At 43.7% G+C, this 24910-nt stretch overlaps 2 protein-coding genes across 2 annotated transcripts; both read right to left on the reverse strand.

Moving 5' to 3' along the window:
• Nucleotides 1–206: 206 nt before the first annotated feature.
• On the reverse strand, nucleotides 207–7626 carry ZKSCAN4 (zinc finger with KRAB and SCAN domains 4). Its single transcript, XM_060163541.1, has 5 exons — nucleotides 6970–7626; nucleotides 5435–5582; nucleotides 3673–3755; nucleotides 2578–2701; nucleotides 207–1571 (listed from the first exon to the last, which is right to left on the reverse strand). Exons 1-5 carry the CDS (start codon nucleotides 7390–7392, stop codon nucleotides 709–711), a joined length of 1641 nt encoding a protein of 546 aa, XP_060019524.1. The 5' UTR covers nucleotides 7393–7626; the 3' UTR covers nucleotides 207–708.
• A 6572-nt stretch (nucleotides 7627–14198) lies between these two features.
• Nucleotides 14199–22904, reverse strand: ZSCAN9 (zinc finger and SCAN domain containing 9). The gene is made up of 5 exons (XM_060163939.1): nucleotides 22401–22904; nucleotides 21893–22218; nucleotides 19317–19465; nucleotides 17458–18121; nucleotides 14199–14291 (listed from the first exon to the last, which is right to left on the reverse strand). The coding sequence occupies exons 1-4, from the start codon at nucleotides 22815–22817 to the stop codon at nucleotides 17505–17507; spliced, it is 1509 nt and encodes a 502-aa protein (XP_060019922.1). The 5' UTR covers nucleotides 22818–22904; the 3' UTR covers nucleotides 14199–14291; nucleotides 17458–17504.
• Nucleotides 22905–24910: the final 2006 nt, after the last annotated feature.

Here is a 24910-nt window from a genome sequence, read left to right on the forward strand (position 1 = left end):
TTTAAGGCATTCTTACTATAACTACTATGCTGGTGAAGAAATATGGATTCCTCCACCCCAACTCTGACAATCTTACATATTTGACAATAAATATACTAGAATCCGAATCTAGATAAATATTCTAGACCCAGAATCTAGAACCTCAGAGAATTAGACGAACACAAATGGCCTTAGATAGTCCTCAGAAATCTAGACAACATTAGATTTTCAGAGCTATGAAGGTCGTTTCACTGGTATATTTAATAAATGTTTATAGCACCTGTATGCAAGGCACAATGGGGGTATAAGACATCATTGATCCAACCAACTGGTGAGGAATTCATTATAAGCAAAATGGACAGTCAGAGCAGCAGCCCCCCAAATAAGAGCCATCCACCCAGGAGACGTCATAAAGTGCTGGCCGAGGGTGATTAATTAGCCAGTCTAGAAGCCCATTTAAGTCTAAAAGGTGAGAATCATTTCAGGTCTGACCTCTTCCAGACAACTCTCCCATAGCCTCCTAGCAAACAAGTTGTTTTTTGTTTTCAATCACCTTCTAAGATGTAGAAGATAATTCACCTCAGCCAGTCTCTATTTTCTAACAAATCATCAGGTGATGATGTGTGGGAGTAAATAAAGCCCAGCTCACAATTTTCTAGTCAGCAAGGGCTCCAGGGTGGCTTCAGTTCAACGAGGAGTGAGCACCAACTCTGGCATATAAGACATGGGTCATGGAGACAGAATTTTTTTCCCAGCGTGGCTTCTCTGATGTTGAATAAGGTATGAAGTTCGGGTGAAGCCTTTTCCGCATGTATCACACTGATAGGGTTTCTCACCAGTGTGGATTTTTTGGTGCTCAATAAGGCTTCTATTCCTAGTGAAACTTCTCTCACACTCATTACATTTATAAGACACGAGAGCCTCAACATTTTCCCACTGGCTTTCCATCCTCCCCTGACTCTCCCAGGTCTCTCCACGGTCAGGATTCTGAACGTTTTTATCGCCGTGGATCCTCTGATGTCTCAGGAGATGTGAATTGCGCCTAAAGGCTTTGCCGCACACATTGCACTGGTATGGCTTCTCCCCAGTGTGGATCTTGCGATGTTCAAGGAGGCTGCAGCTCTGGCTAAAGGTTTTCCCGCAGTCATCACACTCGTAGGGCTTCTCCCCGGTGTGAGTTCTCTGGTGTTTGATAAGGTTTGAACTGTGACTGAAGACTTTGCCACATTCCTCACACTCATATGGTTTCTCCCCAGTGTGGACTCTCTGATGAATGACGAGGGCAGAGCTCCCGATGAAGGTCTTGCCACACTCCTCACATTCATAGGGTTTCTCCCCAGTGTGGATTCTCCTGTGCTTAGTCAGGCCTGAACTCTGAGCAAAAGTCTTCCCACATTCATGGCAATAATGCCGCCTATTCCCTGCAGCACTTTTCTGCTTTCTTTGTAACCTGCCCTCCTGATCACCAGCTTCTGCACGTGCAGGAATCTGGCCAATGGCTTCACCCAGGTGGCATGGCATCTGCCCAGACTCTTGTCCTGGATGGTCCTCATCTGGAGGCAGGTCCCTGATCTTCGTCTGCACTGCACCACCTGAACAACAAATGACCAGCAACTGTCAATTACGCCCTGCCACAGGGGAGAGCTTCGTGATGAGTCCCAGGGAGGCAAGAATTATAGAGGTGTATACATGCCATGGATGAAGATTTAAGTATTAGAATAAAGATGGGAATAAAGGGGGAGAACAGGGGTGCTGGGGAGGGAGACGTGAGAATGAGAATGGGGCCATTGGAAGAAGGGTACAATCTGGGAATGGAGAGATTGGAGGGAAGGTGGTGAGGCCTGAAGACTGTGCTGGGGATAAATGTAGATGCTCTAAGTTCTAAGAAAGTAAGGCAGGGCCATGTGCTTAGGATTAGATACTAAAAGGGCTGAGCAGAATGACAGTAAACAAGGCAAGTGAAAGGATTTCTAAAATGTTCTATGAGAAACAGGGAAAGTAGGAACTCAGAACTCACTGACCACTGGAAGGTGCAATCATCTCTGGCTGCACCCCAGGCAGAGGCAGGGTCTGCCAAATAAAACTGGCATCAGTGCTGGTAGATCTGAGCTGGAGCCCCCACTGTGCTGCCAGTGAGCTATGTGAACTCAGACAAGCCAGGCAATCTTGTGTGCCTCTGCAATGCACGCTCATCTCTAAGGCCAGGCTCTGCATTCAATCTCTGGCTCACTTCTAGCTCTCACTCAATGGTCCCATGGCCCACTTCCTGAAGAGATCCCTCAGCTCTCCTGCACTATCAGGGCTAGCAACAGGAAGGGAAGGGGAAGAAATCAGCATTTACTGAGCATCTACTATGAGCTGGACCTGTACCTCCTTCATCCCACTTAAACTGAACTGACCAGGACACTGGCAGGACAGATAAAAAAGCAAGGCTCAGAAGGGTTAATAAACTAGTCACACAGCTGGTTAGTAGTTGGGATTCAGAAATGGTGGTTCTAATTCCAAACATAATTCAAACAGTTTCTAACAGCCTAGTAGATTCTAATACACAAAGGAAGCCAGGAAATCTTATAAGAAATCAGTGCCCATTAGTCTTACCCAAGGAGATCAGGCTGCCACAGTTCTCCTGCCTTTCATCTCTGTAGAAGTTCACCTGAGATGAATCCAGCTGTGTCCATCCAGGAGTGAGGGTCAGGGCCACATCTTCCATTTTCAGCAGCCCCTGAAACAGTGAGTAATGCCATGTAATTCCTCTTGCCCAAAATCACTCCCAAAGCTGGGTACATGCAATGAAGGAGCATCCCCTTTACAGGAGCTCTTTACAAAAAAGCAAGTATGGCATACTTATGCCTACTTAACCCTATCTCTAATAACATCTCTGTCAAAAAAATAACCATTAAAGGAAAGAAATACACACATTATCAGTACTTTCACATAAACATCTAAACAGTCCAGAAGATGAAAGGTTTGGAAAAACAAGGGCCAGTGCAGTGAAAGGAGTGGAACCATATCCAAACTTTTCAAAATATTTGTGGTGTGCTTTGGCAAAGTGGGGATGGGGGCTTATTTGTATTAATGATTTTAAAATACAGTGAAATCTAGGTCTGAGGTGAGGAAAAACCAGGGAAAATAGGTTCAACGGAGCTTCAAATACTGAGATCTTCAAGCAGGACAGGAAAGACTGGGTAAGAAATTAAAATCCAGGTTAAGTAAAGACTATTCAAATTGTAATATTAAATCTTAGACTAAAAGCACATGCCTTATCTGTTCCTTCAAGTTTAAGTTCCTAGAGGGCAGCGGGCATGACTCTATATCCCTCACTAGCAGCACAGTTTATGATACTTAAAAAAACAAAACTACATCACCATCACAACAAAATCTTCAGTTTGTATTTGCTAAATTTCCCTTGCTGAAGAGAAAATCTCCTTGATGAAGGAGCTGACCAAACAGATGGCTAGGAAGAGCAGGGAAGCACAGTCTCCAAGCTAGGAGTGAAACAGGAAAATCTTCTTAAGTGAATACCAAAATAATGACAGATGATGATTAGCAACCTTGGGATAAATGAGAATACTCAAACTCCATGTAGATCCAGGATGAGGGTGGAGGAGGCATGGAGAGAAAGGGATCTGATGGGAAGCCCATCAGCAGTGAAGGGTGCTGGGTGCTGGGGGAGGGACAGGGGTTCCACCTCACCTGGGACTCTGGGGCAAGCCTGGCGGCTACCACTTCATCTCCTCTGCAGCGCCCTCCAGAGGCAAGCCTAGGAACCTGGAGAACTAAGAAGGAAAGAAGCTCTGGATGAGATTGACCCTGACATTCAACCTCCCTGGCATTCAGCCTCCGTGAGCCGTGAAGTCCAAGTTCAAAAACTGCATAAATTCCCATAAAGAAGTTTATACAGTGTGTCTTTCCAAAATTCCTGATCCCTGCCAGCTCAAATCCTATGGCCTGAAGAGATGTGATGTACTCCACAGATGCACAAAACAATGGGCTGGATCCTTGGTAAGAAGTGGTAGCAACATAAAAACAAAACAAAGCACTCCATCTGAAGAGTCTTTAATCTTGAATTTTGCTGAGAGAGGGAATAAGAGGATTTCTGTGGTTTCTTTTTTTGGCCGCACCATGCGGCATGAGGAACTTCCCTGACCAGGGACTGAACCCGCGCAACCTGCAGTGGAAGCACGGAGTCTTAAGCACTGGACCACCAGGGAAGTCCCAAGGATTTTCATTGTTGTTAAAATTTCTTTAGTAGCTCTTTGGGTGCTTTATTCTTTTCTTTTTTTTTTTTTTGGCTGCATTGGGTCTTCGTTGCTGTGAGCAGGCTTTCTCTAGCTGTGGCGAGCGGGGGCTACTCTTCGTTGCGGTGCACAGGCTTCTCATTGTGGTGGTTTCTCTTGTTGTAGAGCATGGGCTCTAGGCACATGGGCTTCAGTAGTTGTGGCACGCAGGCTCAGTAGTTGTGGCTTCTGGGCTCTAGAGCGCAGGCTCAGTAGTTGTGGCGCACAGACTCAGTTGCTCCACAGCATGTGGGATCTTCCCGGAGCAGGACTCGAACCCGTGTCCCCTGCATCAGCAGGTAGATTCTTAACCACTGTGCCACCAGGGAAGCCCTGGGTGCTTTATTCTTTAGTTCTGAAAGACTAAGAGGCGTCAGATAAGGCTGGGCCCAGAAAGGAGGAAATGGGAGTCTGCCTATATAGAACTTGCTCAGATTTGAGAGAAGTAAAGGGGAACTTTAGGTTTTCCTATGAAAGGTGAACTTTGCTGGAGGCAGTAAACAAGTTAGGTTAGGCTAGGACCTCTGTTCAGAAATAAAGATTTCCTGTTGGCTGGTGTATCCCAGTGTTGTTTGTCTTGGAAATCTGCCCAGATGTTCACAGTATGTGGGGAACACTAGGGAACATAAAAGTTTCCTACTGAGTGATTTTCACCCTGTTCTAAGTGACAGGTTTAGAAGATTTATACTCTTTGGTTTGTAGAAATCCTACAATTCTGGAATATTCTGACTGACTTTACATATTCTGCCTTATATTCCTCATAGCACTCACCAATATCTGAAATCATATTAATTTATTTGCTATTCTCCTTACTAGAATGTAAGTTCCATTGGAGGAAGAAATCTGTCCTACTGACAATGCTATCCCTGGTACCTACAACACTGGCTACCACGTAGGGAGCCTCCAGAAATATATGTTGAATGAATGGAGATCACTGTGTTGCTACAAAAATCAACTCTTTCCAAACACCAATTTTAATAAAGTCTTATTTACCATGTCTAGGTTTGGTTAGGAAAGCTTTCCACTATTGTTTGAAATTTCCCTATTAGTCTCAGTCTCAAAGTAAAGTAGATCTGCAAGGGGCATATAAGACACCCATCAATAGATCTTGTAGGTGATCCTTAAATAAAATTGGTTGGAGTCTGCAGAATTCATATTGCCCAGAAGATAATACTCACTTCTGTCTGGTAAGGAGTGGGATCCCAGAGATTCATGCTTGAGTGGAGCCTTTCTTGGCTGGAACTGGGTATTTCGTGACCTCTGAGCTGGTGTCAACACTGCCATCTTGCAACAGAACAGTTCTTGCCCCTGGTCACCACCTGGGACCTAAAAGTCATTCATTTATTTATTCATCAGACACTTCTATCACACTCTCTATGTGCTAGTACTTTCTATTTCCCAGGCACTATTTCTAAGAGCTTCATGAATATTAAGTCACTTGATGTAGAGCACAACAACCTTATGAGCTAGGTACTTTTATTATCTGTATTTTTGTAATGGGGAAACTGAGGCACAATGTTTAAGCAACTTGCCCAAGGTCACCCAGGTAAAAGCAGAAATGTTAGGATGGGAGCTCAGGCAGAATGAATCTAGCGCCCACGCTCTTAAGCATTACTCTGTACTCCCTCATTATATATATTTGTGCTTTTATGAAAACTCTTTGGGAATTGGGGCTAAGTTCTCAGAGAATACTAATATGTTTTCTTATCTAAAAAATGAAAATAATAATTTCTAGCTTATAGGGTTTTGGAGACCAGCAAATAAGATTGCAGTGTGCGAAATCACCTAACACAGGGCCTGGTACATGGTATGTCCTCATTAAATGAAGGTTTCCTTCCAGACATTTGTCATTAATTAATTTTCGAGTCACTTTCATAATAATTAGCTCATGTGCAGCTTAGAATTTCCCATATCTTCTGTAAAGAATGAAGAGCCTGAAGCTGAGACTTGAGATGATTTTTCTCTATTACAGGGCTAAGGGGCACAAATGCCAACTCAAGAACCTTGGTCTCTGGGTCACGGGTTAGAAGTCTTTGGTCTGGTTATGTACATGCTGAAAGGAACACACAAGGACACAGAATACTGCAAAGGCAAAATAGACTCATACAACATTCAGGAAGGTGCAAGTAAAAATGAGCCCTGGGGTTTCTAACTTGTGGTCCACCGACTCCCTCCCACGTATTCCATGAATGTGAATAGGAAAAATAACTTTATTTTTACTAGCTTCTAAGCAAAATTTAGCATTTCCTTCAATTATGAATGGAAGCAACAAACCAAGGTGTTATAAGCAGTACACAGGAATCTGTCACCAACTGAAACTGCAGATGTTCTCATACCACATTACAACCAGGTAAATGTCAAAGTCATTCAACGCCACTTTGAAATTATACTAGTTATTAGGCCTGTCTCTAGATGTTAATATTTAGTGCATTAATTTTAAAAAGCACATATATAACTTTATAATACATTTAATGCTTTGCTAACTGTATTTCAATATAATTGAGTTCTTTTTAATCCTTTATATTTTCCCTTATGTATTTAAAAAATACTATTATGTGAAGGAGTCCAGGGACTTCACCTTACTGGCAAAGAGGTTCAGGTACAAAAAGAGACTGAGAACTTCTGGATCTTAAAGAAAATCCCCTCACTCTGATCTGGAGATTTCAGGAAGAAACAGACCACAGCTTTCAGAGGCTAAACCTGTTCTCTCTACCTGCGGCATCGGCTCATCCAACTGCTTCTCCAAATACTCCAAGAGCACCACCACCTCCTCCCCGCTCTCCGGATGCTGCTTCCGCACCCAGCTCTGCAGGTCCCCCGGCAGGATGGTCAGGAACTGCTCCAGCACCAGCACTTCCAGGATCTGCTCCTTAGTGTGCACCTCTGGCCGCAGCCACAGTCGGCAGAGCTCCCGGAGCCGGCTCAGAGCCTCGCGGGGCCCCTCAGCCTCCGGGTAGCGGAAGCCTCGGAAGCGCTGGCGGGAGTGCTCGGAGCCCGGAGCTGGGCTGCCTGGGGCGCCCGCCTCAGCAGCCAAGGCGGAGGCTTCCTCCTTCTCCACCTTCACGGTCAGGATCCCGGTCCGGTCCTCTGCAGACTGGGCGTCCAAGGCTGCGCTTTCCTTCGATTCTCTAGCCATCCTGGACCAAGGCAGTACTTGGGCCTCAGTCTAGCTGGGAGCTGTATTTCTTCGGAAAATTCTTGAAAGGTGGGAAATCACAATTATACTGTAAAACTGCAGTGGTCCCCTTCCGCGTGTCCAGGGGCCCAGGACACCCCTGGGGCGCAACTTCACAGATTGCCCCCTGTAGTCCGTGCCTTTGCAGCGTCCTCCTCTGCACCCCACCCCGAATCCCACAATAAGTAACCCCAAAGGATGTCTTGGTGGAATGAACAGATTCCAGATGCTGGAGAAAAATTGAGGATGGGGCACAGGAAGCCTCGGTGGGAATCAATGCCACTTCCCGGGCTCTCTAGGAAGCACCTCTCGGTGGTTGTCCCCGAGTTAACCCGTTAGCAACCACGCCCTTACCTCCACTCAAGCGAAGCAGTTAGGGGAAGGAAAAAAAAAGGATGACAGGCTCTGTATCATAAGAAATAAGACTAGATCTTTCAGTCCTGTGAGGATGCTGTTGTGCCCCCCCCCATGCTCTGATGTAAAGCTTGACTACAGAGCTGGCATAAGATTGACACTAAAATTCAGTATAAAGCAGAGCTTCCTCAGAGCACCAGGCAGGAGGACATGCCCTTTCTCTCAGAAACATCGAAGACCACATCACCAGGCACTTGCTTGGAGAAGCAGTGGCTGCCCCTGGCTCTTGCTCCACTCCAGCTGCCATTCTTCCCTCCCTTTCAAGGCTAAACTACTTGAAGGAAAGCCCTCCTATCTCTGACTCTAGTCCTCACCTTAACACACTGTAGGCGGCAAACTGCCAACAAAGCCATTGAGATTGCTCCTGCAAAAGTAACTAGAGATTCTGTCCCTCTTCCCCTCCACACACAACAGTTACCACTTTCTATTTTCCATGGCTTCCTCTCAGGCAACCAGGATTTCCAGGCTTCCCACTATCAGAAACTCTCTAGTCCCTGGCATCAGGGACCATACTATCTTGGGCTTTCATTTTTCTTGTTTCTTTCCAGCCCTCATTTATGGTCTGGAATAGTGGTTAGATCCGCCGACTCTCAAGCCAAGTTACCGGTATGTAATCTTGGCTGTACCACGTACTAGCTGGGTGACCTTGGTAAATTACTTATCCTCTCTGTGCCTGACTTTCCCAATCTATAAATGGGGATAGTAACAGTAGATAGTGATGGAGGAAATTTTTGCCTGTTGAGGTATGGGGAAGTCATTCTGACTTATATGGTGTACATCTGTTCTAACCATTAAAAAAGAATGCATTTACCATATTGTTCACAATCTCCACTTTGAAGACAGAGATAAATGCCCCCCCCGACCCTGCCCATGATGCCAATGCTATTACTCCTTCGAAGATAAGGGTCCCTTCCCAGACACCAAGGTCATGCTGACTCGCTGTGTATGTGCTAATCTGTCTCTTTTGAAACCTTGAAGGAATCACCCCTGTCATGTTTGATATTTGTTCTTTGTTCTGACAAGATATGAAACTGTGGTTCGGGCATCCAAAATGGAACCGGGTAACCATTGTGCATGTGGTTTCAGAAATGTTCCTGCGTCACTGAGAACCTGAATTTTCTAAACTGTATCAAACTCAAGGACACTACCAGCTGTTCTCAAAACAATATCTGCTAGTAGCTGCCAGCTGCAACCTTAAGGGCTCAAGGTCTCCCCTTGTAACTATGTAACCCATTTTGGGCCCCAACCAACCCTTGCTTAGCAAGCACCCTTACTTCTTGCCAGCTTCAATCCTAATTTATTTATTTGGCTGTGTCAGGTCTTAGTTGTGGCATGTGGGATCTTTCGTTGTGGTGCATGTGCAGGCTCAGTACTTGCAGCATGCAGGCTCTCTAGTTGTGGCACGTGGGTTTTGGAGCACGTGGGCTTAGATGCCCTGTGGCATGTGGGATCTTAGTTCCCCGACCAGGGATTGTACCCATGTCCCCTGCATTGGAAGGCAGATTCTTAAACACTGGACCACCAGGGAAGTCCCCTCCAATCCTAATTCTTGACAATTTGTGTACAAATTGTTTTTTGCCTACCTAAGCCCCCGCCCCCCATTTTGTAGTCTGACAGAACACAATTCAAGTGCTTCTTGAATCCATGTCTCTTGGGTTACAGTCCTCAGTTTGGCTCAAATGAAACTCTTTTCTATTATTATTATAGATTGTTTATTGATTATTGCATTGATGAAAGGGATGTTGTGAGCATTAAGGTGAGTTTTTGTGTAAAGTGCTTAGAACAATGCCTGGCCTATAATAAATTAGGCCTACCCTAAAATGGAAGCCCCGAGATTCCTTTGAACCAGGCAGGATTAGATTTTAAGCCAGAAATGACTGCAAAGTTATTTTGGTGGACCAAGATGTCAGTAAGTCCCCTTTCTACCCAATGGAATACAAGTTTGGTAGAAGTTCATTAAATGGAAGAATACCATGCTGATACCTTCCTGAGTTATTTTGTTTGTTTGTTTTTATAAATTTATTTATTTATTTATTTTTGGCTGTGTTGGGTCTTCATTTCTGTGCGAGGTCTTTCTCCAGTTGCAGCGAGCGGGGGCCACTCTTCATCGCGGTGTGTGGGCCTCTCACTGTCGCGGCCTCTTGTTGAGGAGCACAGGCTCCAGATGCACAGGCTCAGTAGTTGTGGCTCACGGGCCCAGTTGCTCCACGGCATGTGGGATCCTCCCAGACCAGGGCTCAAACCAGTGTCCCCTGCATCAGCAAGCAGACTCTCAACCACTGCGCCACAAGGGAAGCCCCCTTCCTGAGTTTTTATTCCCTAGTTTTTGTTCCCTCTGCAGTTCAAGGGATAACAAAGAGATAAAACTTAAGAAAAAGAGAGATGTCAAGGCTGTTACAAAGGAAAACTACTAGAAAATATTCTTCTCTTGATGAGCTGCCACACTAGGTACAGGGCACTGCCATGAAGCATTGGCAAAATAAGTGAACCTGAATCTAGTTTCTAGATCCTAATGCCTTTGTATAGGTGAGATACAGAAGCAAGTTAAGCAGTTTTCAAACACCTCAGCACATTAGGATCACTGGGGAGCTTTTAAAACATCCTGATACCTTGGCTGAAACTGAAATCAATTAAATCAGAATGTCAGAGGGTGGGACTCAGGCATGAATGACTTTAAATATTTCCTAGGTGATTCCAGTATGCAGCTGAGTTTGAGAATTAATGAGTTAAATGATACTTAAAAGAAGTAATCAACCAAATCCAGAATGTGGGACATTCTATATTCTATAGAACAGAAGATTCAGGTTCTTCAACAAATAAATGGCATCTTTCAAAAGGGCAGGGGAGAAAGGGGAGCTGTCATATATTAAAAGAGACTGAATAGATATACCAACCAAATGCAACGGTAAACCTTATTTGGGCCCTAATCAGACCAAAACAACTGTAAAATGGCATATTTGAGACAACTGGGAAAACTATATCACAATGGCATTAAGGAATCACTACCAAGTTAGTTGCCATAATGATACTATGTTCATGTTAAGAAAAAAGTCCTCATTTGTTAGAAATTCATACTGAAATTTGTACTTGTGGGTGAACTGATATAAGGTCTAGATTTGCTTTGAAATACTCAGAAAGAAACAGAGGAAAAAAGAAAATGGTGCAAAGATGAGAGTTGTTGAAGTTACGTGAGAGGCAGAGGGGGGTTCATTGTAATATTCTCTTTACACTTATATGTTTGAAATTTTCCATAGTAATTTTCTTTTAAATTAAACAAAATCCTACCTTCCTTCCAGAATAATTCCATCCAAAAGGCAGGGCCAAAGGAAGTGGGAGAGGAGGTGGCATCCCAGCCCAGAGTGAGTTCGGAGCCCCAGTGAGTGAGAAGAGTGTTCAGAGGGGTGAAGGAAGGAAGCTACAGCAGGAAAATTGGTACTGATATATTACAACTACCTACTCCACAGACCCCATTCAAGTTTCACCAACGTAAGATCTGAGGTCTGAGCCCATGAGAGGAGCAAGACGACATGGGGAAATTGATTACACACAGGAAGGATTAATCAATTAAGTAAATACACAAGATATTGGGAGCCAGATTCCTCATGTCAGAAAAGGAGTTACAAACATGAAAAAGAGAAAGGCCGAAATGTATCCTGTGGTGTTGGATTGGAATTGAAGGTATCAGCGTGAACTCAATTCCCAATATCTACAGTTACTTATAGAAATAAATATAGATGTAGGCATGTAGGTGTATACGTGTATATACAGTATTTGATAAATAGCACTGCAATGTTTTGATATAAATGGAAAAAAAAATTTGGTTGACAAATAAAAAATTACTTCCAGTTGTTTAAAGACTTAAAAGTCAAAAAGGAAAACTTTCACACTTTTAGAAAAAAATTAGAAGCATTTTTTTATGCTCTTGAATAAAGCAAGATTTCTTTTAAAATACACAAACTGCACAAAATGTGAAGGAAAAATTTCGTAAATTTGACATCATTAAAATTTAAAACTACATCAAAAGATACTGGAAACAAGTAGAAACTACAAACAGAAGACTGACAGAAGATATTTGCAAGCCATATGATCAACAAGGATCAATATACAGACTATACAGAGAGCACTAACAAATAAACAAGAAAAAAGCCAACAATCAAACAGAATAATTGACAAGAACCATACACAGGCAATTCATAGATGTGGAATCTGGAATGACCAACAAACATAAGCAAAGATCCTTAACCTCATCATTTACTAAGAGAAGATAAATTTTAAGCCATTTCATACCCATACCTCAGCAAAATTTTGCAGAGCTTCAATAATATTTGCTAGTAAGAATGTGAAAATTTTTGAACTCTTGTACACAGCTGATGGGTGTGTAAGCCGGTATGCTCATCTTAAAAAGCAATGTCAGGGGCTTCCCTGGTGGCGCAGTGGTTGAAAGTCCACCTGCCGATGCAGGGGACACGGGTTTGTGACCCAGTCCGGGAAGATCCCATATGCCGCGGAGTGGCTGGGCCCATGAGCCATGGTCGCTGAGCCTGCGCGTCCGGAGCCTGTGCTCCACAACGGGAGAGGCCACAACATTGAGAGGCCCGCGTACAGCCAAAAAAAAAAAAAAAAAAAAAAAAAGCAATGTCAGGGACTTCCCTGGTGGTCCAGTGGTTAAGACTCTGTGCTCCCAATGCCGGGGGCATGGGTTAGATCCCTGATCAGGAAACTAAGATCCCACATGGCACGGCCAAAAAAAAAAAAAAAAAACTATGTCAGTATATACTGTATAGTAAAGTTGAAAATGATATACACATGGACTTAACAGCTTTAAATTATTTAACCTGTAGGAGTCTTGTACATGAACAATAATGTTAATTGAGTCACTTTTCTGAGCCAGACACTGTTTTAGATATTCAGGATACAACAGTAACAAAAAAACAACAAAGATTTCTGCCCTCATGGAGTTTATATTCCAGTGGGGATTAACAAAAAAATAAACTATGAGAAGAATAAATACATAAATTTTAATAGGACGTCACGAGCACAATGTTTTAAAAAAAGGAATAAAAGAATAAAACAGAATTAGGACAAGACCCTGGTCATTTTTTTACCAGTCTATTCCTCAAGATTGTTTATGTAGCTGGTAATCTTGAAAGATGAGATAACACATCCCAGTGGTCAATTACCAGGCTTACTTACTGCTTGTTATAAAAGCTGAGGATTTCCTAAATTCAGGCTTCCCTGGATGCAGCATAGGCATGATGTGTGTAGAGCATCCACCTGAGCCCATCATGTCACCTCCTTGGGACTTGGGGGCAAGGGCAACTGATGTAAATACGATGATCTCATGCTGCTTGCTATCTATGAATAACAAGTGTTAGGCTTGCTATCTATAAGAAATGGGGTGGGAAAAAAAGAAAAAAAGTAAAAAAAAGATCAGGGCCTTATATCCTGGACCCATGCAACAAGACATGTAGGAGCACAAAAGGCCCAAGGAGGACTGTCACGCCTAAGGGTTTTGAGAATTGGAGAAGAATAACAATTACAAGGACTTTTAAATAGTATGGGTATTTGGGGGGTGGGGAGGTGGGCGGGCATCGATGCATTGGAGAAACACAATGAAATTCTGAAGGCAAAATGTGAAAGGCATTGGGCCTCCTTAGAATCATATAAAATCCTTTGTTTCTGGCCCAGGAACTCGTATTTTTGCCAGATTCCATGAAACAATCACAGGCTAAGTTAATTAGCTTGTTACTAGAGTAAAATGAAATCCCAGACCCCTAAAATCTGAGAAAATATGTCCAACAGTCTTTGTTGATGTCCTTTTGCACGTATTTGTTCTTGGGTCAAAGACTCTGGTTATGCATACACACCTATCTCATGATTTGGAGCATTACTTATGAATTTTCCTTAGACATATATTCCCTTTCAGTATTATAGTGATAAAGCTTTGCATGCATAATGATTTTTTAATAATTCAAATTCCCTCAAGATATATACATATATTGGTATAGGAGGCCAGCACTCACTCTAGACACATTTTAACTCTTGCACTGCTTTTACCTCTTGAGGAACAGTCACCTGCTGCCAGACAAAATTAAAGGTATTATGGCTAATTTGTAGACTCCTTAAAAATATTTCAGTTTATTAACTCCTCCCCATGGTCACTTTTAAAGACCCCCTTGAAACTAAAAGATTCACTTCTCTGCTGAAACACAGAGAAATTTAGGGACTGCTCAAGTTCCCCATCTAATTACTAGCAAAATTAGCACTAGAAGCTTTGTTACCCAGAGCTTCAGTTATCCAGTAAGATTTCTACCCACCTATATTGTTTCTCATGAACAGTACCCCTCACCTACATTATTCATCAGCTGTTGTACAGGTAACAGTGGTGACTCTCCTGGCTTGGGTAGTCCACAGTCCCATGAATAAGACTGGAATTTCAGTCAGACCTAAGGAAACAGATTCAGGAAAATAAATAACAGAAGTGGAGGAAGTTGGAAAGTGGCAAATGACATCAAGCACTTGGTTAGGTACTGCCACTGTGAAAGGCTATAGCATGAGTTGTGATGAAAGCCAGCCTTTGATGTGATCTCAAAGAGAAGTCTAGTATATTCCTTCTCTCTCCATTTCTCTACCTTGCTCCCAAGGGGATTGGGCAAACCTGGAAACCCTGCCTCAGATACCTGCATTTTCTCTACGAGTCAAAGAAAGTTTCCTAAGGGTGAACAGAATGTAGAAGACATCTAGGATTTCCCAAATTGTGGGTTGTTCTGAGTTAACTTCTTGCTATATGAGCTTCAGAGAATCTCCTGGTTACAGCCTTCATCTAGCTCATCTGATAGTAATACCTTTCTGTTCAACAATTAGTTCTATACCTTGAAAGTGCCCCCAAAGCATTGGCCTCTGATGCATTGGGTATCATCTTGTTAAATATTCAAGGGTAGGATGACCAGCAACTGGTCCGAGTGTGAGGATGTCATCCAGAATGTGAAGAGGAGGTAGTGACTGTGCTGGAGGATCTGGAGAGAGAACTTGGTGAACCAGGAGAGCAGATGAAAAGGTTGATGTGGGACTCTGTGTGTGTGTGTGTGTGTGTGTGTGTGTGTATGATACAAAACAAAAGTGGGTGAGTCAGGGCTCTTTCTGAATAGGCTCCACCACACCTATTTCTTGTCATTCCACCACCCCTCGAGCAGTGGTTCTTGACTTCATTTAGTTCTCCAACCCTTTTGAAAATATGATGGACATTATGGGTCCTCAGTGTATTAAAATTAATCACTACCATAGTAATGCCCTTTTGAATCTAAATGTTCTTAATTACTCATAGGTCCCAGCTGATCCTCTCGAGAAGGAAAGAAGGAGTTATGTCTCCAAACAGATCAGGAACCCCTGAAATTTCACCTCTGGTCCCATAAGCCACATCCCCTTTAAGAGGCTGGTGAGGGGAAAGGCTGCCTCTGGGGGCTCACCTTTTCTAGAAAGCCTCAGCTGACTTCACAGGGAGGTGAGCCACTCTGCAGAAGTAAGAGTTTCAGGAAGTCAAATGGACAAGTATGAATTTTTGGTTTTTTAACACATGTTTTTTCTGGTTACACACATTTTTTAAAAAATTGATTGAATGCTAAATTTGTAATTACTCCTTAGTTTATAAGGACAGAGAGACCAGAATCACATGGTAAATAAAAGCATCTCCTGAACTGATTCTCTTTAAACTGTAATTTTTAAAAAATCTTGACTCCATTTTTGATGTTTGATCACTGACAGCTTTCAACCTCTATCTTCCCCTTCCCTTCTGCCCCACATCTGGGCAAGTTTATAAGAAATCCCAGTGCCTCCTCACTTGGCACCTGAAGGAAGTTCAAGCTATGCAAGCCCTTATCTATTTGTGCAATGAGAACTATTTCCTGGACCCATCCCCTAATCACAATAAAAACCAGGGCCACTAACTCTCACTCTCTTTATGCTACTCAAGCCAGTTCTGGACCAGCTTGGGTGCTGCCCTGCTATCTCCAGAGAGTTCCATGATGAGAGTAATAAATTTTTCATACATTCTTGTGTGTGTGCATGGCATCATCTCTAGTAACTGGGAAGCGGGGTCCATACCACCTCTGTAGGATCATCACATTCACAGTTCAAAGATAAGTAACACAGAATGTGAAAGGGCCATATAATCCCCCATCCACCCTAGTTACCATGTTGACAGTTTGTTGCATATTTGCCCTGCACAGTCAAATCTTGACGCATCCATAACCATTCTGTACCATTCTGGATAAGTTCCTATGCCCATCGTCAGTCCTTTTACCGACTGATGTCCACTGTCTGAACTTTTCCTTCCTTTCTTCAACCCACGTACATGTTCTCTGTCTTTCTGGCCCCTGGCACCACAGATTTCATCTTTCTCATGCCCTTCTCATATTATTCCCTCTTCATATACTTTTCAGATATACACAAACTTCCTACTCTTGCATTTCATTTGGAAGATTTTCTCCCTTACAACAGGTCCCTTCTTTTCACTGGATTATTGTTTCAGATGGAAAGGTCAGGACTGATAAAGGGATAGCAGTTCCAAAGAAAATACAGTTATATGGGAAGGTATGTAGAACACTGAATGAGAGCATTCACCAGGATCCTAAGTGTGAAAAAAACAATGGACATGAGATTAGATCAGAACATCAGCAGACAACTCCAGACCTAAGCAAAGCGACAGAAGGGAAAAACTCAGGAGATTTAATATGGTAGTTTTTAAAGCATCTTATGGATGATGACCCAATGCTCCGATGTCTTGTACTCAGAATACCGATGACTTTTTGTAACGCTGAAGATGTGACGGGAAAGCACTAAGGGAATTTCAGGTGACTAAGCTCAAATGAGGGAATCTGAGAATACCAGTATGAAGCATGACACTGTAAACAGATTGGAATTTGGAGTCAAAAGCCAAGGGTTTAACTAAGAAGACCCGATGTGAGATGTTAACACTAGAGGAAGCTGGGTGAACGGTATATAAGCACTCTATCTTTGCAACTTTGTTATAAGTCTAAAATTATTCCATAATTTAAAGTTACTAAAAATAAAAGTCCAGGGTTTAAGCCTTGGTGCTGAGGCTTGGGTTTTGTGAATCTTCAATTCCTCATCTGTAAAACAGGATAATGATAAAACTCATTTCCCTGTGTGGTTGTTGTGAGGACCAACTGTGGTTAAGTAAGTGGAACCCAGCCAGTGCTGGTCACTATCCCAGGGGAGCATCACGCAGGTGTCAGAGGGAAGCAGTAGGCACAAAAGGTATTTACTATGCAGGTACTGGTCACGGGGAACACCAAAGACCCATTTACTGTAAAACATCAGCAGAGCTCTACGGGATCTTTAGGGGTTAAACACAGATACAGATCTTTCTGGCATGTTGGCTATAGCAGTGCCATTTATTACATTATTAGAAAAGTTTAGCAGCCATCTCAAAAAGATAAATAAGAGAGATGGGGGTAGTAAGAACAGGAAAGTGCAAAGGAACCAAAGGGAAAGTAGCAGCTTCAAAAACCCAAACCTCCCTCTTTGAATGTCCCCAGACCAAAATACACTTAGTGGAGACAGGAAGAAAGGCGTTTTCTAGTCTCAACCTACCCCGCACGACTTGGCCAGTGATCTGGAAAACTTGCACACAGCTTGGATTAGACCAGCTCTGCCACCATGTGGATCTTCTGATGGCGGATGAGGTTGCAGTGGCGATTAAAGCTTTTCCCACATTTGTTGCAATGGTGAGGTCGCTCCCCTGTGTGGCTTCTCTGATGCTCGATGAGAAATGAACGCCGACCGTAGCTCTTGTTGCATTGGCTGCACTGATAGGGCTTTTCTCCCTTGTGGATTCTCTGATGCTGGATGAGACCGGCACTCTGACTGAAGGCCTTCCCACACTCCTTACAGTGGTACCGTTTCTGAATATTGTGGATTCCTCGGTGATTAAAAAGACCCGAACTCCGACTGAAGGTTTTCCCACACTCATTACATTCGTAGGGTCTTTCTCCAGTGTGAACTCTTTGATGTCGAACAAGACCTGAGCTCTGAGCAAAGCTCTTCCCACATTCTTCACATCTGTGTGGTCCGGCTCCTAAGGGGTTTCCCCAGTGCCTCTCTACCCTACCCTTGCAGTCACCAACTTCTCTGTGTCGCGGATCCTGCTGTGATATCTCCCAGGTCTGTCCGTAAGACATTTTCCCATGTGGTTCCACTCTCTTAGGACAGTCTTTCCTTAGCACCAACTCTCTGTTCTCAGTCTTGGTCATTCCATCTGAAACAAAAAAGACCAGGTAAATGTCACTGGTCCCTGAGCCTAGTGACAGGAGGGTCACTATGTGCACAGAAATGCAAGGTGCTTCTATTCTGATGTCACTCTACGTCACAGAGTAGGGAGGAGGTTAGAAGCAGAAGGGCCAGTGTGTTAACACCTTCTTCTAGGTAATGAGGGAGGTTTGCCCTCTTTGGAGAAATGCAGCTTGATCCACCCCAACATGGATGGGGCCTGGAGAGAATTTTTTTTATACTTCTTCACGGGAGGAGAAGGGTCAGGATCAGAGTGGCTTCTTTGGAGTCTTCCCTGAGAACTCCCTCCCCTCTGTGAGGCAGGGAGCCTTCAAGTGACCCTTTCCAAGGAAACTGACCTTATGTATACATTCATTCAGTCAGTCATTTATGGAACAAGCGCTGAGCTTCTCCTATTCTAGGTGCTTCAGGCAGTACTTCATGTTTCTAATCCATAACCATCCCAGGTGCATCCCCAGCACAAAGCCTTTGCTCTAGCGCTTCTCTCTTTCTGGAAAGCTCGGACCTCAGATAACAGCAACCCTCACTCTCTCACTTCCTTCAAGTTTTTGCTCAATTCTCACCCTAATTCTTCTATTTAAAACTACAATCTGTGTGCCCCATCCATAGCAGTCATAACCCCCTTAGGCAGTTCTATTTGTGCTTCATTCCATAACACCACCTCCTAACATATCATCTCCTTATTTATATGCTTATTGTCTCCCCCTTGCTACAATCTCATCTCCACGGAAACAGGATCTTTCTGGTTTATTCCCTGAGAAGCAAGCTTGGCACATAGTGGCTGATCAATAAATATTTCCTGAATGAATAAAAGAGAAAGGACTGAACAGTGCTACTACTATGGCCTCAATTGACTGGCCCAGGGACCAGCACTGAGGCAAAGGCTGCCTGTAGGACTGGTTCATGTTGGACAGTGTCCAACCAACCCAATTAGACCCTCTCTGCTTGGAAGAGTTGAAGGTGAGAATGGAGACAAACAGACCCAAACTGTCTAAACGCTAGAGAGCAGCTGCTGTGGAATTCTTAGGGTTCCCCAGGTGTGATTCCCACCTTGCAACCCAGAAAAGCCCAAGGAAAATTGCCCCCAACCCCCTCCTTTAACCAACATCTGGCTTTTTCTCCCACATCTAACTGCACTGTCCCTCACACACCTGGATAGGTACCTCTTAGGACTCCTGTGGGGTGAGACCATGGTTCTTCTCCTCCTTTTAGCTGGGAGATGACAACAGGTTTGCAAAACAGAAATGTGCCTGCAGAGAAGAAATGGGCCACAAGTGAGATCAGTGCTGCTGCCCAAACTTCACATTTATATCTGAAATGCACAAAGGAACTGGGTAGAATATAAAAATGAAGACATTTCTCACCTTTTAATAATTACCATTTATACAGCCTTCCATGACTTACAAAGCACTTTCACATACATTATCAAACTAATTCACCACAACCCCCCTGATGCTATTATCCCACTTCTTTAAAGAACTAGGAAATAAAAAAAGAACTAGGAAAAAAATAAAAAGGCAGACAGACATATAGCTAGACAGACTCTATATTTAGAAAAAAGTCTGGAAAATGTACAGCAATTTGACAAGAGTGGTTACTCCTGGGGAGTTGGACTTAGAGGAGAACTTTTACTTTTTACTATGTAAACTTATGCATTATTTGTATTTTTTTTTACTATCACTAAGAATTCTAAACAAAATTCAAACTCGGTAATATAAAGTAACTTTAAATGTTGCTTGGCTAAAAAACCAAACAGCTGGAACTTCGATTTGGTCCTTTTAATCCCAAATACTATGTTGCTTTACAAAATAAACTTGTCCTAAATGTATAACACACACCTGCATTGATAGTCCTATAGGGAGAATTCTCTGATCTGTAGATGCTCTCTGGATACTCTCCTGTAGCCACTGTAGATGCTTAATAAATATTTGTTGAATGAATGAATGACTAGATGGATGGATGGGGGAACAGACTTACTCAGATGTACCCTGGAGGAAGGGTTCTCAGCAGGGTTCTAGGTGCAGTTTGGAAAGTAGAAGAAAGGAGAAAATAAATGGAAAATGAAAAATCCAAGTTCATGGGGAGAGGAGGAAGAAAGTAGCAAAGAAACTGACTGGAAAGATGCTCAAAAAGGGGGAAAATGAAACCAGAAAGAATTTTAATAAGATGAAGTCATGGGAGTCAGAGGAAGGTCTGCAGTGTGCACAGAATTTACTCATCAAATATAATTTTAATTTAAATCAAGAGATGTGTTCCAAAATCCAAGATAACTGTAAGATTGGTAGGATAAATGAAATGAATAGAAGCAGGAGGCAGAGCAGCAAGAAAAGCTGTGACTTGGATACATATGGAGGTAATGTGAAAATGAAAACAGGAAACCTCTGCTGTAGATGGGTTACCAGTAGGGTAACAAGAAGTCAGAAAGAGGCTGTGATGTTATGTGTGGGAAATTAGACAGAATTTGGAGCCAAATTCTGCAGGGAGAGCTAGAATGGGAAGGCAGCTGACTCAGCCCCAAGTGCCCACTACTATACCCACTGGTGCCCAGTACTGACACCACTAAGGAGATTGCATACAAGGAAATGGCAAAGTCTATTCCACTGGATTTTCTCATCCAGTTTGCCACCTACTAAGCATATCTCATATCTTCTGACTGCAAATGTAAACCCAAATTGACAAGGGTGGCACTGGTAGTTTCTGATAAGAACAGTTACTATATATTAAGCACAATGCGTGCCAAGTGTTTTTCACAAATTGTTTGTATTCAACGCTCACAACAACCTTCTGAGGTACATTTTTGTTATAGACTGAACTGTGTTATCCCCACTGCAAATTCATATGTTGAAGCCCTGTTTTTGTTTATTTATTTGTTTAATTTTGGCTGCATTGGGTGTTCGATGCTGCACCCGGGTTTCTCTAGTTGCGGCAAACGGGGGCTACTCTTCGTTACGGTGCGCGGGCTTCTCATTGTGGTGGCTTCTCTTGTTGCGGAGCACGGGCTCTAGGAGCGTGGGCTCAGTAGTTGTGGCTCGCGGGCTCTAGAGTGCAGGCTCAGTAGTTGTGGCACACGGGCTTAGTTGCTCCGCGGCATGTGGGATCTTCCCAGACCAGGGCTCGAACCTGTGTCTCCTGCACTGGCAGGTGGATTCTTAACCACTGCACCACCAGGGAAGCCCTGAAGCCCTGTTTTTGGAGATAAGGTCTTTAGGGAGATAATTAAGGTAATTAAAGGTGGGGCCACAATCCAATAGGACTGATGTTCTTAGAAGAAGAGGAAGAACTACCAGAGCGCTCTCTGACTCTCTGTCTCTCTCTCCCTCTCTCCACAGGCACATGCAGAGAGGAATGCCCATGTGAGGACACAGCAAGAAGGCCGCTCTCTACAATCCAGGAAGACAGGTCTCACCAGAAACCAACTCTGATCTTCAATTTCTAGCCTCCAGAACTATGAGAAAAAAACTTCTGTTGTTTAAGCCACCCAGTCTGTGATATTCTGTTACAGCAGCCTGAGCAGACTAAGACAATACTATTATTAACCCCATTTTGTAGATGAAGAAACCTTGATCAATCGGTTAAGTAACCTGCCCAGGTACAAGCAGCTTCCAAGGGGCAAAGCCATGATATGAACCTGTCTGTCAAACCTTGAAGCCCATTCTCTAAAGCTGTGCTCCACAGTGATTCCTAAAAGTCTTCCTAATGTACCATGTGCCAGCAGACAAGACAGCTTCCAGGATAGTACCCAGGGGAAGACTGCATGCAGAGGATTGGGACAAAGACAAGCACACTAGGCACTCGGAAGCACTGAACATTGCTGGTAAAGCGTCTTCTGACCCCCTGGTTTCCCAGCTCTGGTTTTTTGTTGGTTTGTACTTGACCAGGTGGGATATGTTCAACACCAGATAAATCCTGTCTCTCACCTGTCTTTCCGATACGGTGGGGCTCCTGAGCAGGGTCACATGTGAGCTGGGGCTCCTTAGGCTGGGACTGAAGGCCCAGTGACATCTGCTCTCCTAGAGACACTGTCTCTTTAGAGAGGACTTCTCGTCGGTGTCTGTAGGCTACCATCTAGAAATAAAGAGACAAGATGTGACTTCTGAAGAAATTAACTGTCTAAAGAAACATTTCCCAGAGAGAAGCAGAAAGCTGAGTCTCATTTAATCAGCAAAGTCAAGAGGATACAAAGCAGAGGACACAAAGGTCCTTGGTGACCTACATATACTCTTTCCCTGGCGAATCTCCCTTCCTACCTCATGTTGTGGTTCATCGAGCTCTCTCTCCAGATCCTCCAGCAGAATCACTGCCTCTTCCCCACTCTCTGGACAGTGCTCCTGCACCCAGCCCTGCACCTCCTTGGGCAGGATACACAGGAACTGCTCCAGCACCAGCAGGTCCAGAATCTGCTCCTTCGTGCTCACATGCGGCCTCAACCACTGGTAGCAAAGATCCCGGAGTTGGGTGAGAGCCTCCCTTGGTCCAGGGGTCTCCTGGTAGCAGAGCTGTCGAAAGCGCCTTCGGAAGATCTCCCTTGCCAGTGGGTTATTGCGTTTCAGTCCGGATTCCTGCATTTGGAGGTGACTTTCTGCCTCTGCTTTCACTGTCAGTTCTTCCCAAACATCACGAGCTTCAACATCCAGGGATATAACCTCCTTGGAGTCTGTATTCATTTTGATCTTCAACAGCTTAAAAGGTACCCTCTAGCTGGAGCTATGTTTTAAAAACACCTTTGGAAGTTCCCTCCTAAGCAGTAAAAATCATTGTTTAAGTAGAAAAATGGCAATAGTTAATGACAAAAAACTGATAATATAAGCAACTGTCATACACCTAAAGCTCTTCACTGAAAGTAAAGTGACTTGGTAACCAAAGATGAGAATAGTGGAAAATATAAGGTCATAATGTACAAAAAGCATAGGTTTTCAAGTTACCCAGACCTAGGTTTTATTCCAGTTCTAACTTTTGCTAATTATTCGACCTTGTGCCAATTTCTTATCTTGTTTCAATCTCAGTTTTTTAATGTGAAAAAGAAATAGCAATAATACCATATGGAGTTCATGGAGGAATTAAGGGCCATACAGATCACTCAGAATGGTTAAAAAGTTCAGACTCACTGTATAAAAATCAAATTAGAGAAAGAATAAATGGAAATATTGCTCTTGCCTTTAAAAATAATTTTTTAAAATTTATTTATTTGGCTGCGCCGGGTCTTATTTGTGGCACGGGGGATCATTTAGTTGGGGGGGGGGGCGGGATCTAGTTCCCTGACCAGGGATAGAACCCGGGCCCCTGGCATTGGGAACGTGGAGTCTTACCCACTGGACCACCAGGGAAGTCCCTGTTGTTCTTGTCTTTGACTAAATGAACTAACTTTTATTGAAATCTTTACTTGAGTTTTTAAAATTAATCTTCAAAACAACCATTAAGGCTGGTTTCATTTTTACTAAATTTACAGAAAGGAAAGCTTAGGTCGACTGCAAGTCCTGTGAGCTTTCCACACTGCTCTGCTGCTTCCTAAGAGTAACAGCCAACACTGTACAACAGTCTACAACATGCTTTCAGATACAAGACCACATTTAATCCTCACAATTACCCTCTGAGGTTTGATTACAATCACTATTTCACTAGATAAGAAATGGGAGCCAGGGAAAGTTAAGTAAGTTTCTTAAGGTCAAATTCTTTGTGCGGACAGTTCTAAGAATCCACAGAAGCCCAAGAGAAAAGTGTGCTCATATCCAGGCAGTGTCTGAGACCCAGGAGGTCTGAGTGTCTCCAAAATGTCAGGAGTGCAGACCAGAAGCTGAATTCCAGCTTGACAGGCCCTGTGGCAGACAGCTAGGGAATCGGAATCCGGAGCTTAGGGGTCGGAGGGGAAGAGCAGGGAGCCCTGATTATGTACTTTTAATTTCTAGGCTCCCCAGGGATTTGTACGCACTCCAAGGTTTGAGAATCAATGAACTAAGGGAAAGGGAATCGGAAAATGTCACATTCTGCACTTGACAAGCAGTCATTCAACGCCCCTTCATCTGCTTTTAGAACCAAAGAGTGAGAGTGTATAGAACTGGCTCTCCACGAGGAAGGCTGCAGAAAGTCTTTACAAATTTGTCCTTAACTTCCTTGTCCCCGAGGATATTTCCCCAGACTCCAGGCGTTTCCTGCCCTGAGTCCTAATCCTGCTGCCGTTATTCACCGCAGTGAACCTCCCCGAGACCTCTCCCGCGTAACGTCCCCCCAGCCCGGGTGACGGATCGGCTCCAGGATCGCGGGCACGACCCAGTGGCCCGGGGCCGAAGCTCACTTTCCACACCCCTTTCTCAGCCACACCCACCCAACCCCGGTTCCCGGGCCGACTCACCGGACCTGGAAAAGGTGAGGAGGTTGGGGGCTCCCGCCCCGACGCTGGGAGGACCGCGCCGGGAACAATGGCCCTGCGGGAAAGACGCCAGCCCGCCGCGGGGCCCACCTCGCACGGGCACTTCCGGCCGGTCTAGGATTCAGTGTCTCGTTTCCTACCTCCTACGCGTGCCTCACCTGGAACCAGCCGCCAATTTCCTGGGCGTCCGGTTCGATTTCAACTGTGAATCACATAATCAGAATTCGTTACGTGTGTGGACCCCAGATAGGTTTTAAACTGAAAACACAGATGAAGCACAAAACGTTAATTATTGAAAATGCTTATTTTTAACACATTTAAAAAATTAATACATTACCTATGACTTTTTAAAAGGCTCAGACAATGCCAAATTTAATAAAGTAAAAGGTGAAA

The sequence above is a fragment of the Lagenorhynchus albirostris genome, chromosome 10 (assembly GCF_949774975.1).
Source record: "Lagenorhynchus albirostris chromosome 10, mLagAlb1.1, whole genome shotgun sequence".
NCBI classification, from domain to species: Eukaryota; Metazoa; Chordata; class Mammalia; order Artiodactyla; family Delphinidae; genus Lagenorhynchus; species Lagenorhynchus albirostris.